The 12,108-nt window shown below is 46.2% G+C and overlaps 1 protein-coding gene across 1 annotated transcript in view; it reads right to left on the bottom strand.

The window, feature by feature from the left end:
* The window catches only part of GRIN2B (glutamate ionotropic receptor NMDA type subunit 2B), a 444,445-nt gene that overhangs the window by 182,374 nt on the left and 249,963 nt on the right, over positions 1 to 12,108 (bottom strand). Inside the window, exon 4 of the mRNA XM_047787502.1 lies at positions 10,700 to 11,298. Coding sequence (XP_047643458.1) covers positions 10,700 to 11,298 — 599 coding nt within the window. The remainder of the gene's footprint in view (positions 1 to 10,699; positions 11,299 to 12,108) is intronic.

The raw sequence follows: 12,108 nt of genomic DNA, 5'->3' as shown, positions 1-12,108 counted from the left end.
GTAGCTTGTGGGGTCACAATTTTAAGTCATAGTATATAACACACACACACACACCTGGCTTTTTTCCTACATAACCAAAATGAGAGAAATCTGACATATTATTAAAATCTACATAATAATGAACTATATTATAATGACATTCTATTGTGCTATTTTTGCGTCAACAGAAGTTCCTGATAGATATTTGTTCAAGGATTGAAAAAAAAACAGGTAGGAATGTCTGGAAATGCCATTGAGAAAATTAAAAGAAAGTAAATATCTGACTTTTCTCTGTTGATCTTCACCATCAATCTATGCATTGATTTGGACAGAGCACTCACAGGCTTGTTTTAATGACTCAGTGAGGTGACTGACATGAAGATGCCTGGTATGAAACTGGTCTCTCTGTCATCATCGTCATTAGCCATGATAATGAATGACTTGAAGGTTCTGACCACCAGATTTTATGTCAGACACTAAATGTGTTTTGACACCTATCTGCATCTGGGCTCCATCTGCGATCTCTATCAGGGGACGGTGAAAAGGACCACTTAGAATGAACATGATGTTATCTCCAGGTAGCTTCCATGCTATTTCTGCTGCTTTGTCAGGGAAGATCTTTCCTTCAGAGAAAGAAGACATGTATGGATTTCTTAAAATGATATAGACCCACTTGCCACTTGTCTGCTTCCTCGGCCCAAACACAATCGTTGCTAAGGTTACAGCCATCGAGACTTTAAAAATGAAAAAAAGAAAAGAAAAAAAGAAATCAGAGTGTATGGAGATATTTCTTTGATATTCATCAGATATGATTCCAAGCAGGACATTTTAAAGGATTCTTCCCAACTGCTATCCCCTCCTCAACCCTTCTGGTGCAATCCACACACGGTCTCAGTGATAGGAAGAGAAGTAGGGAGAGTTCAAGTGAGAAAGTATTTTTATCCAGTTCTTTAAATAATTCTCTACTCTACTTGGCAGATGCCAAGGGACATACCAAAAACTTTGTGCTGCATGGATGTCTAATACATGAGCATGCAGACGTGTGTGTGTGTGCGCGCGCGTGCACGCGTCCATGTGCAGAATTCCACATACAGTCATGTGTTACCATGGAAAGCTAAAGGCAGCAAAGCCTTTAAAGCTTGTACAGGAAGGCGGGTGAGAAGAGATGGGCAGCAAAAGATCAATGAGCAGAACACCCCTCAGAGAAAGAGAAGGGGAAGAATAGAGGAGGAGAGGTGGGGGGCGGCGTGAAGCAGCAATGAATGAGGGAGAGCAACCTGGAGCAGCGAGGGAGGCGGCAGGCAGCCCCCGGCCGGCTGCTCCTGCTGGAAGGCGGACAAGAGGGAACAGATGTCGGCAGCAGGGATCTCTAATCTGTCAGCAGCCATTCCTTCATGTGTGACCAGCCGGCCCAGCCTGGGAACTGGTGCCAGTCTGGGTGCCCTCCCCCTCCCCCGGATCCTCCCGGAAAAGAATGCGCCACTGAAGAAACCCTGATGGTCCAGGGAGGGCTCCCCAACCCTGGCTCCTGCTGTCACCCTCCTTCTGGTCTGGCGTGTGCCCCTGTCTGCAGCTCAGGGTCAGATCCTGCAGCAACTCCTTCTAAAGGTCAGTCATGCTGAACACCCTGCTTCTTCCACATCCTTATTTACTGGCCACATCAGGTCCTGGAGAATTCTTTCCGGAAGATGACCATCTCTGCATCCATGACAGCTCCATTGGAGAGGAAACACAGAAAGGCTCAAACCATTATTTATTTAAAATGTGCGAGGTCTTACATAGATGCAAAAGCCACAGAACCATTTCTGCTCTCAGGAAGCTCATGTTCATTAAGCTGACCTTGCCAGCTGTGGTCCAGTCCTCACTCAGGCTTCCAGCCCATGTCTGGAACCATAAATGACAGCACTCTAGCTTTCTGGCAACTCGCCCCCATCCTTCCCGCCACCCAGCCAGCCTTTATCCTCTGGTGGGAAGAGAGAGCAGATGGAGAAACAACTCCCACTCAATTCCTAAATAACACAGGCTTCAATCCCCATTAACTGTGAATTTGCACCCTTGTCTGGGTAAGAACCAAGGGAGCAAGGGTTATGGGGACATTGCCAGACCAGGGCAAAGGTTAACAGGGGAGCCTTGGCTGCCTGGTGGCTCCTCCGAGGCCACGGACAAGCTGAAGAGAGGCAGCATGCTCCACACAGAGCCCCGCTCCCGCCAGGCAAATACCTGGGTTCCTCGCCCGCCCTACTCTGAGCTTCTGTTCTCACACTGGTAAAAGCTCCTCCCCATCCCACCCTCTATCCCCTGGGAACACATGTCTTGAAAGGGCTGGATCGGATGAGCACCAAGGCCTTTCCCAACTGCGAGGCTCTGATTTTAAGGGCAGCCAAGGTTCCTTTACAGCTTGGTTAACGTGCAGCAGGGTGAGGGGCTGGAATGCCAGTCCCCAAGGCAGACCCAGGCTGGATCCTGGCATCACACTGCCAACTGGGGGGTCCCTGGGCCTCTGGTTTCTTAAAAACATGTAAAATGTGGATAATAATTCCTGCCTCCATTCATACGTAAAGACAAACATTTACTAGGTGCCTACAGTGTACCAGGCACTGTGCTAGAAATTCAGAGGTTAAACACATCCTGCTCTGGGGGGAGCTTAAATTCAACCGAAAGGAATAAGACCACAAAATATTTTAAAATATAATCTATACAGTTGTCAGATAAGTGCCACAGAGCGAAATAAACCAGGAGATGGGGATAGGGGTTTGGGGAGGGCGGGAAGTACACATTGCCCTTAAAAGGGTGATCAGAAAATGTCTCCTAAGACATCTGCAAGGATCAGGAGTTTTGCAAGGATCCCAGCAGATACCTGCACGATGCTGGGGGTACAGTATATACTCAGAAAGGCAAGCAGCACTGGAGTTAATAACTTGGCCAGCCTGGCTGATGACAGGGTGCCTGTGAGCATTTACCTGTGACCCTCTTCTCAACCCTTACCATCGCCACCAACCCACGTGCTTTGGGAGGCAGTCTGCTCTCAGAAGGAGCCTGTCCATGAAGAGCCACTGCTCCGATCCTGCTTCCTGCCTCTGGACACCACCCTATTCCTCCCCATGGATCCCAACCACCTGTGTCTTCCTGCCTGGCACAGATGGGTACACACCACCCCCTTCCCCACTCAAAACTGTCCTTAGTGAAATGCATTTCTTTCCCCACTCACTCCTCCTCGCTATCTCCTGTCCACTCCTCCAAACTGTGAACAGTTTTTTTTAAGGAGGAAGAAAAAGAGTGGGGAGGAAGAGCAGGGGGAGAAGGAAAATGAAAGAGAAGAAAGTAGGAAACACCAAATATGACATTGCTAAGTTTTAAGTTTTACAAGTCAGCCATGGAATGAAGTAGTGATTAAGGAAAGAATCATGCAGAGGTCTCAGCATTAACCACTTAAGAATGCTTTGCACAGCTTTGAACCGAAGGGAATAGAGCAAAACTCTCTTGCTGAAATGACCATCTATTTATCTGATACCGAGGAATGTGAAAGTCTATGGAAAAGCAGAAGAGCCTGAATAATCCTCACATCTAGTCATTCCTCCATGAGCAGTTAAGGCTTGCTTTGCCTGAATTACAATCACTAGTGAATGAATATATCTTTTAAGATGGTGATTAGATTCTTTGGTTATTTTCCCAAGTTTTTTTTTTTGTGTGTGTGTGTCTTTTTGCCTTTTCTAGGGAGGCTTCCGCAGCATATGGAGAGTCCCAGGATAGGGGTCTACGGAGCCATGGCCACCAGCCTACGCCAGAGCCACAGCAACACAGGGTCGGAGCCGCGTCTGCAACCTACACCACAGCTCATGGCAACGCAGGATCCTTAACCCACTGAGCAAGGCCAGGGCTTGAAACCGCAACCTCATGGTTCCTAGTTGGATTCGTTAACCACTGTGCCACGACGGGAACTCCAGTTATTTTCCCAAGTTTATATTTCCTTCTCCACCACTGAGCAGATGAAGTCTCTCTATACACAGGTCGTGTCTTGCTTTACTGAACATTTCATGAGAAAATGGAGCTTTTCTTAGACTCTAGAAGATTTCTTTAATCAGGTAAAGGGTCACCATGCCTAACAGTCCACTTATAACTGTGCATTCATGGAAACTTTGGGCTGGTTCACATATAAATTCTATTAAGTGTATCGATTTTACGTATTTGCCTTATCGTAAACCTGCCTGTGCCTGGCACTTCACAAATATTTAACAACTAAGAGATGGGGAATGACCAAGCAGCTTGTGCCCACAGTGTCTAAAAAACTAATTGACTCGATTCCTCATGTATTTCTTAACCTCTCAGCACTTTCCAGGCCAAGAGAGTAAAGGGAGTGTCCCATAGGAAGAGTTCAACTAAGGGCTTTGAGAATAGGGCTTCTGCCCCAAGGCTAAAGGCAGACGGTGTTCATCACAGCGCTTTTATTTGCTTTTTCTATATTATTTATTTATTTATTTATTTTTATTTTATTTTTTTGCTTTTTAGTCTGTGGCATACGGAGGTTCCCAGACTAGGTAATCAGAGCTGCAGCAGCCGGCCTACACCACAGCCACAGCAACACAGGATCTGAGCCACGTCTGCAACCTATACCATTGCTCATGACAACGCCAGATCTTTAATCCACTGAACGAGACCAGGTATCAAGCTCATATTCTCATGGATACTAGTCGGGTTCATTTCTGCTGGGCCACAACAGAAACTCCCTATCACAGCTCTTTTTTTTTTTTTTTTTGTCTTTTTGCCATTTCTTGGGCCGCTCCCACGGCATATGGAGGTTCCCAGGCTAGGAGTCGAATTGGAGCTGTAGCCGCTGGCCTACACCAAAGCCACAGCAACACGGGATCCGAGCCGCGTCTGCAACCTACACCACAGCTCACAGTAACACCAGATCCTTAACCCACTGAGCAAGGCCAGGGATCGAACCCGAAACCTCATGATTCCTAGTCGGATTAACCACTGAGCCATGACGGGAACTCCCACAGCTCTTCTAAAAAGAACCTAATGAAATCCCTTTTCCCATCAGTCATCCCCATTTCTCAGATAAGGATTCTGGCCTTTTGAGGCTGCAACTTCCACAGGGAAGGCAGAATCTGGGGGTGACAGTGGGGGGTGGGGGTTGTGCAAAACAATAGTTGGGTAGGAAACCTGAGTTCACCAGGGGGAAATAATCAGGCAAGTTTCCTAAGAGGTCATGCCATCTCTTAGGAAAGATCTCAAAGAACATCTGCTCTCTATCCAAGTCCCCTAAGTGGCTATGTAGGAAGAGGAGGAGCACTGGATCCTCAGGACAGAAAGAGAACCCAGAGGTGAGTGACAGATGCGCCATCATCTGAGTGAGGGAGACAGACCAGCCAAGGATTGGAGGTACACTGAGAAGGAAACTAACCCTTACTTGCTCCACCAGGGATGTGATAAAGGAGAAATGTAACAGCCAACAATTCTTCTCTAGCTTAGGGGGATAAGGAAGGGTTTAGACAACCGGCCTCATCACTTTTTAAATACTTATAGATTATCTGGTACCAGAAGATGTTCAGGCTTTTCTTGGGAACTAAGAAGATCCTTCACTTAGAGAACACAGGACATAAGAAATTCTCCAAAAGTTCCTGGCTGGAATAGGGTGCTCTCAAGCACATCTTGGTATAGGGCTCTGTACCACATTTACTAATAAGGTATAAATGAATGCTAACAAGTCCCAACAGATAATTAATTCTTAGTAGGGTTGTCATATTTAGCAAAATAATAATAATGATAATAATAATACAATAATAATAATATAGGAGCCCTGTTATATTTCAATTTCAGATAAATAACAAATTATCTTTTAATATCAGTAAGTCCCATGCAATATGTGAGACAGACTTAATACTAGGGAAAAAAATCCATCATTTATCTGAAATTCAAATTTAACTAGGTTTCTGTAGTTTTCTTGCAATCCTGGTAAAAAGCCTTGTCCAGCAGCCTAGAATCTGGAGACAGGCAACAAGTCTATAGAGCACCAAGCTTCCAGGAGTTAAGACGTGCTGGAATTTGTAAGTAGTAAGTAAGGAATTTGGATATGTGATAAATAACATTCATTTGACAGCAAACAAAATAGTTCACTTTAAGGATCTTCTCTAAGAATGCTTATACGTCATTTTAAAAATGTTTCCTTGAGTAACTAACAAGTAAATCACAACAAATATGTATCTCTCTTTGGGATTCAAGATGGTGGAACCTCCTGCCTGGATTGTCTAAATGGAGACTCGAACTTCCTGCACATGGGAGGAAAGCCACAGTCTGGTCAGATATAAACAAGGGATTTATCTTCCTTGACGGAGGATTCTGAGGATAGACCACAGGGCCTGTGAATGCTACTGGATTTTCAGAAGGTGAGAGGAAAAGCCATTTTCTGACCCCGAATTCCATCCTGGGCTGTGTCACCACCCCACTCCCCATACTGCCGCTGAGGAGCGTTCCTGGGGCAGAGGATGCTGCTGCTGCTGCTGCAGAGGGAAGATAAGCATATGCCCAAAGGAAAAGTCCTCCTCCTCCTCCTCCTCCTCCTCCTCCTCCTCGTGAAATAACCAACCACTTGCAACAATTTTATTTGCAAAGACTTCCCGCTGTGGTGAAATGGTGTGGCAGCCTGGTTTGTTATTTAAAAGAGTGACCCTAGTGAGACCAGAACTCTGGGGGGTTGGGGGGAGGTCTGATTTCAGAGCTGGAGGAGGAGGAGGGGCCCTGACCAAGGATGCCTAATGGAATTCCACCCCTGCGCTGGAGTGCTGAGTTCCTTAGTCCCTGTGAATCAGCCCCAATCCTTCCTGGGTCCTGAGAGAAAGCATATCCTAATACTAAGAGGAACTGGGCTTGGATTCTAGAACCCTGGGAAGCTGCATGTGGGAGGAGAGGAAGGAAAAGGCAGTGAGGAGTGAGGAATCCAGGTACATGGATGGGGGAGACAAGGAACAGAAGAGATCCAGCAGGCAGTTAGATACAGAAGCCTGGGAAAAAAACCCCAGGAACTGGGGCAGGACAGAACATCCATAGACTAGGGACTCTCTTAGGGGACGAGTTCTCTGCTAAGTCAGAGATCTTTTACACCACATACTTAAGGAACCAAGGGAAGGTAGACTCTCTCTGGTTTACCCTGGGAATGTCTGAATAATCTGTACTGTGCCACTCTTGCTCTGCCCTTGAGGAGATGGAGCTGGGCATTTGTGGCCCTCTTGACAATAACCTCTGAGGAAGGCATGCAGAGGGTTACTTGCCAAGGGGCCACGAGAGACGGTGACAAAGGTTCAAACCAATCGTGGTTTCAAAGATGCAGTGGTGGTTGGAGACCCGGCTTCAGAGATAATATTTACATTCTTCTAAGGTGATGTAAGCAGAATGGAAGAGAATGTCTTCAGATGGCTCTTGACCCAGAGGGGGCTTTCAGATAAAAGCAGGCCATCCTGATCCAGATTTATGGACCCTAAGGCAAGACCCACTTGATATCGTTGTGTTGCTTGGCAGATGTTTTTGTCTCCTTATTCCTTCACTGTTAGCGCTGGTTTTAGTGAACAAATTATTTGGGCAAATCATCTGGATAAGATTTGAATTTAACACTAAAGACCAGTAGAAAACGTGAGTGGACAGAACTCAATAAATAGGCTTTCAAGGGGACCCCTCTTGTCTTGCAAAGAGGAGCAGGGCAAGGTGGCTCCCTCTTTCAGCAGAAAGGACACCACTTTCACAGGACTTGCAAAATAAAGCACGTGATTACAACAGTCCGAAGAGTGACTTTATTGGAATGGCACAGGCTGCAAGGAAGGCACGTTAGTCCAGGGATCCACCTTCCAGTGGAAAGATGCCAAGACCAAATCTTGAAGGATGGAGAGAAGGAGGCAGGTGAAGGGACAACTGCATTTCTGTACAGGTGGTCAGGGCCACCTGAGGAACACATTCAAGGCAGAGGGAGGAGCTGGGAAGGAGGGAATATAGCATCTTCGGAGGACTGAAGTCAGTGTGGCATGGCAGGAATGAATGCAGTGTGGAGGGGAGAGCGTGGCACAAGACAATTTGGGGATGACAGGAAGGCTTATGCTGTGGAGGACTCTATAAACCATATTAAGGAGATGGGACTTTATTACAGGAGCAATGAAAAGCCACTGAAAGGTATTAAGCAAGAGAGTGATGAAATCACATTTTCATTTTAGATCACTCTGGCTGCAAAGGAGATGGAAAGGAAGCAGATTTGGGAGCCAGAAGATATTTAAGAGGCCTTTCAGCAAGGAGGGGAAGAGATGGGCTGGGATATGGCACAGGGGTGGGAGCTAGTGAAAGCGCTCCAGGGAAATCCATAGCCAAGGTCATGACTGACTACGAGGGGTCAGGACTATGGAATCAAGGACAGCTTGAACATTTCTATTTTAGGCAACTGGGTAACAGGTTGACCTTTTATAAGGGGTGCTGGTTTGCCTAGAAGTAGTTGGTGGGGGAGAGGAGACAGAAGGTCAGTTTTGGATGTGGTCGGTTCTAGGGTCCAAGGCCTCCAAAGGAACATATGTAGTCACAGTTAGGGACAGACGTGGGGGCTCAAGGGAGTGGTTTCAGCCAGAGATGTCAAATTGGGGAAACTTACAGCCATTGATTGTATTCTCAGCAACAGATAAGAAAAGAAGAGGGATGGAGGAATTCCCTGTTGTCGCCCAGCAGTAATGAACCCAGCTGGTACCATGAGGATGCAGGTTCAATCCCCGGCCTCACTCAATTAAGGATCCAGCGTTGCTGTGAACTGTGGATAGGTCGAAGATGTGGCTCGGATCCCACATTGCTATGACTGTGGTGTAGGCTGGCAGCTACAGCTCTGATCTGACCCCTAGCCTGGGAACTTCCATATGCCACCAGTTCAGCCCTAAAAAGACAGAAAAAAAAAAAAGAGAGAGAGAGAGAGAGAAGAAGAGGGTCTAGGGCAAACCCCTAAGAAGCCCCAATACTTAAGAGATGCATAAAGGAAGACAAGCATGTCTTCTTCTCAGGAAGTCTGAGACAGAATCACCAGTGAGGCAGGAAGAAAACCAAGAGAGTCTGTACCAACCAGTGGAGACAGACAACTAGGGATGGACAAAAAGAGCAGAGTTCAAGGTCAGAGAATGTTAGGATGGACTCACTGAAGCAGCCACAAACCACTTTTTGTTTCAACTCTGAATTAGAAGCTTAAATGAGAGGCCCTGAGTCCAAGTCCCTCCCAGAAGTTAAACTAGGATAAGCAGGTACACATTGAAACTCCACTAAATGTATTTCAACCACCTGGAGTACGCTTCCTAATATTTTATTCCTTAAGCAGGATGGTGGTACCCAACTCTGAATTAAGTTTTCCTGAATATCCTTCTATATGTCTGATATAGTTTATAATGAATGTGGAATGGGTACCCCAAACGCATTGTTGAGTGAGAGACATTCAGGTGACTGAACGACGTGTCTACTTATGTAAAACTATAGCTTTATCTCCACCTAGGTATACACACAGAGGGAGACAGCTAGAAAGACGGTCACTAATTATTTCAGCCACGATTGTTTCTGGTTGGTCAGATTGAAGATCGTTTTTTTTTTACTTTCTCTGATGAGCTCTGCCACATCATTTGACTTTTTACAGTGCATGCATGTCTCGGTTTTATACAAAGAACAAAACCACAAAGCATGGTATAGGATTGTCTACCCCACACGGTCACAGGTTGGCTCCTAAGAGGATGTCACAGCCAGATGTGAGGTGAGGTAAAGGGTGCAGAAACCCACCCACATTTTCTTATTAATAAGCCAACAAAGTGCAACCAGAAGAATTTCCTCTACAGCAGCATTCTCACTCTTAAAGGCAGAAAGATGAGAAGCACAGGCAGGTGAAAAACCAAAGGATGGGTCCCCTTCATGCACCGCCTACAGACCCGTTTCCCTTTCTCTAAGGCAGAATTCCGAAGGTAAGTAGGCAGGGCCTCCCTCATTTCTGCCTGTCTCGGCTTTCACAGTGAGCAGGTGTGTGGGCATCCGAAAGACCTGGGTTCAAGTCCAAACTGAACCTCTCTCTTTCAGCATGACTTTGAACAATTTATACCGACCAGCCTATTCTCTTCCATGATAAAAAGGAAACAATCTTTAAAGGCTACCTAATGGGAGTTCCCCTTGTGGCTCAGTCAGGTTGTCCTTATGAGGATGTGGGTTCTTTGATCCATGGCCTCGTTCAGTGGGTTAGGGATCTGGTGTTGCTGCAGGCTGTGGCCTAGGTCCCAGGTGTGGCTTGGATCTGGTGTGGCTGTGGCTGTGGCGTAGGCTGCCACTGCAGCTGCAGCTCCGATTAGATCCCCGGCCTGACCCAGGAACTTCCCCATGCTGCGGGTGTGGCCATAAAAATTTAAAAAATAAATACATTTTTTAAAAAAGCCGCCTAGTAGAGTTGTTGCCTTGAGGGTTAAATGCGGTGGAACGCACAAGCCACTTAGAGTAAGACCTACCACATGGTAAGGGAATCTCATAAGTGGGTGTGGTTTCGTATCTCCTAGAACAAGAGCACAGCAGGCCAGTTGTGAGTGTGGAACACACCCATCATCACTAAACAATCGCCATCCTAGTGGGCACCTTAAACCTCTGGCATCTTGAACTGCTCCTCCCATGGTGTCTGGACCTCCAACCCCGCCTTGGAAACCCTCCCCTGACTCCCGCCCTCAGCGTGTCCCACACTCACCTATTTAGCATATTGGACTGGTAGATCCTCTTCTCATGGGTGTTGTAACAACTGCTCTTGGGCTCAGGGATGAAGCTGTGTTCGGACAGCATGTCGGAGGCGGCGGTGGTGATGATGGCGATTCCATCCCTCACTCTGGCAGGGAGGCCATAGTCCCATTCGTCATAGGACACAGAGATCAGCCCGGTGGGGAACTCCGAGGGCACTGTGTCTGTGTCGCCTGCCACCAGACTAGGCACAATCCACGTGTAGCCGTAGCCAGTCAGCCCTACTGAGTTGGCCACTTCGAAGATGTAGGTGGCTTCTTCTTTAGTACAATAAAGGAGGATGATGGGGCTTTGAAGTTTCTTGAGCTGGTTCTGGATCTTAGAATCTCCATCGTCCAGGGACATGTCCAGCAGGAGGACTTCCTCTAACTCCCAGCCCACGAAGCTATTCTCGATGGTGCTGCGAATCTTGTTTACAAAGTCCTGGTAGCCAGGGAAGTAGGTGGTGACAATAGAGAAGATGTACCAGTCATATTCTTCCATGATGTTGAGCATCACAGAAGCTTGCTGTTCAATAGATGGGCCAAACTGGAAGAACATGGAGGATTCATCCTAGAGTAGCAAAAATGCAAAAAAAAAAAAAAAAGGAAGAAAAAGAGAAAATAAATCAAAACAAAGATGAGGGAGAGTTTGAACCCACTGGATTCAAAGTTTTGTGTTCATTGTTTACTTTTTCCATATAATGCCTTTAAAATTGAACATGTTTGAATTGCAAACATTTGTAATACCTTCCTTCCTAAAACCTTCCCCTTGAGAAAATCAACATGGGTCTATACTCTCCTTGTCTGAAATCCTTGGGGCTACTGCAGAGCCTCAGGCAGCTTCCTAAAATCAACTATGTTAGTATTTCTCTAGCAAAACTAGCAAAACGTATGAAGAGTCAGATAAAGTGGGATAAAGATTCTAAATGGTCTCATGTCAGCTCAGGTCAGGTTATGCTGTCAAATGAGTTATATAAACACAAACACACACTTTCCATTTTTTGAGCCTTTTGAACTTATCAACTGTCAGTGTGTATCACTCAGTCAGAGTGAATAATCCACACCACCACCCACCTACCCTTAGATCTACCTGTACGTGGTACAGGCTCACAGGCCCAGCAGGTGGCTAGCAGGGAAGCACACCAGAGTACAAGATTTGATGAACAGATTTTCTATAGAGACATAAATTAATGGCACATTGAGTTTTCTACCTTCTACTAATGAGGTATGCAGGTAAGAGTAAGGCACACACAGTATCTGGCAGCTACGAGTTAGAAAGACTTGTATTCGAGGTCATCTATAATTAAGCTTTATTTGAGAACAATACATGCCACGGGGCTCTGTCTGAGCTGTGTAATATACACAGCCCTCTGTTGATCCT

Source organism: Phacochoerus africanus, chromosome 7 (genome assembly GCF_016906955.1).
Source record: "Phacochoerus africanus isolate WHEZ1 chromosome 7, ROS_Pafr_v1, whole genome shotgun sequence".
Classification (NCBI taxonomy): Eukaryota; Metazoa; Chordata; class Mammalia; order Artiodactyla; family Suidae; genus Phacochoerus; species Phacochoerus africanus.
The sequence above is the reverse complement of the archived record's forward strand: the minus strand, read 5'-3'. Positions and strand labels throughout refer to the sequence as shown.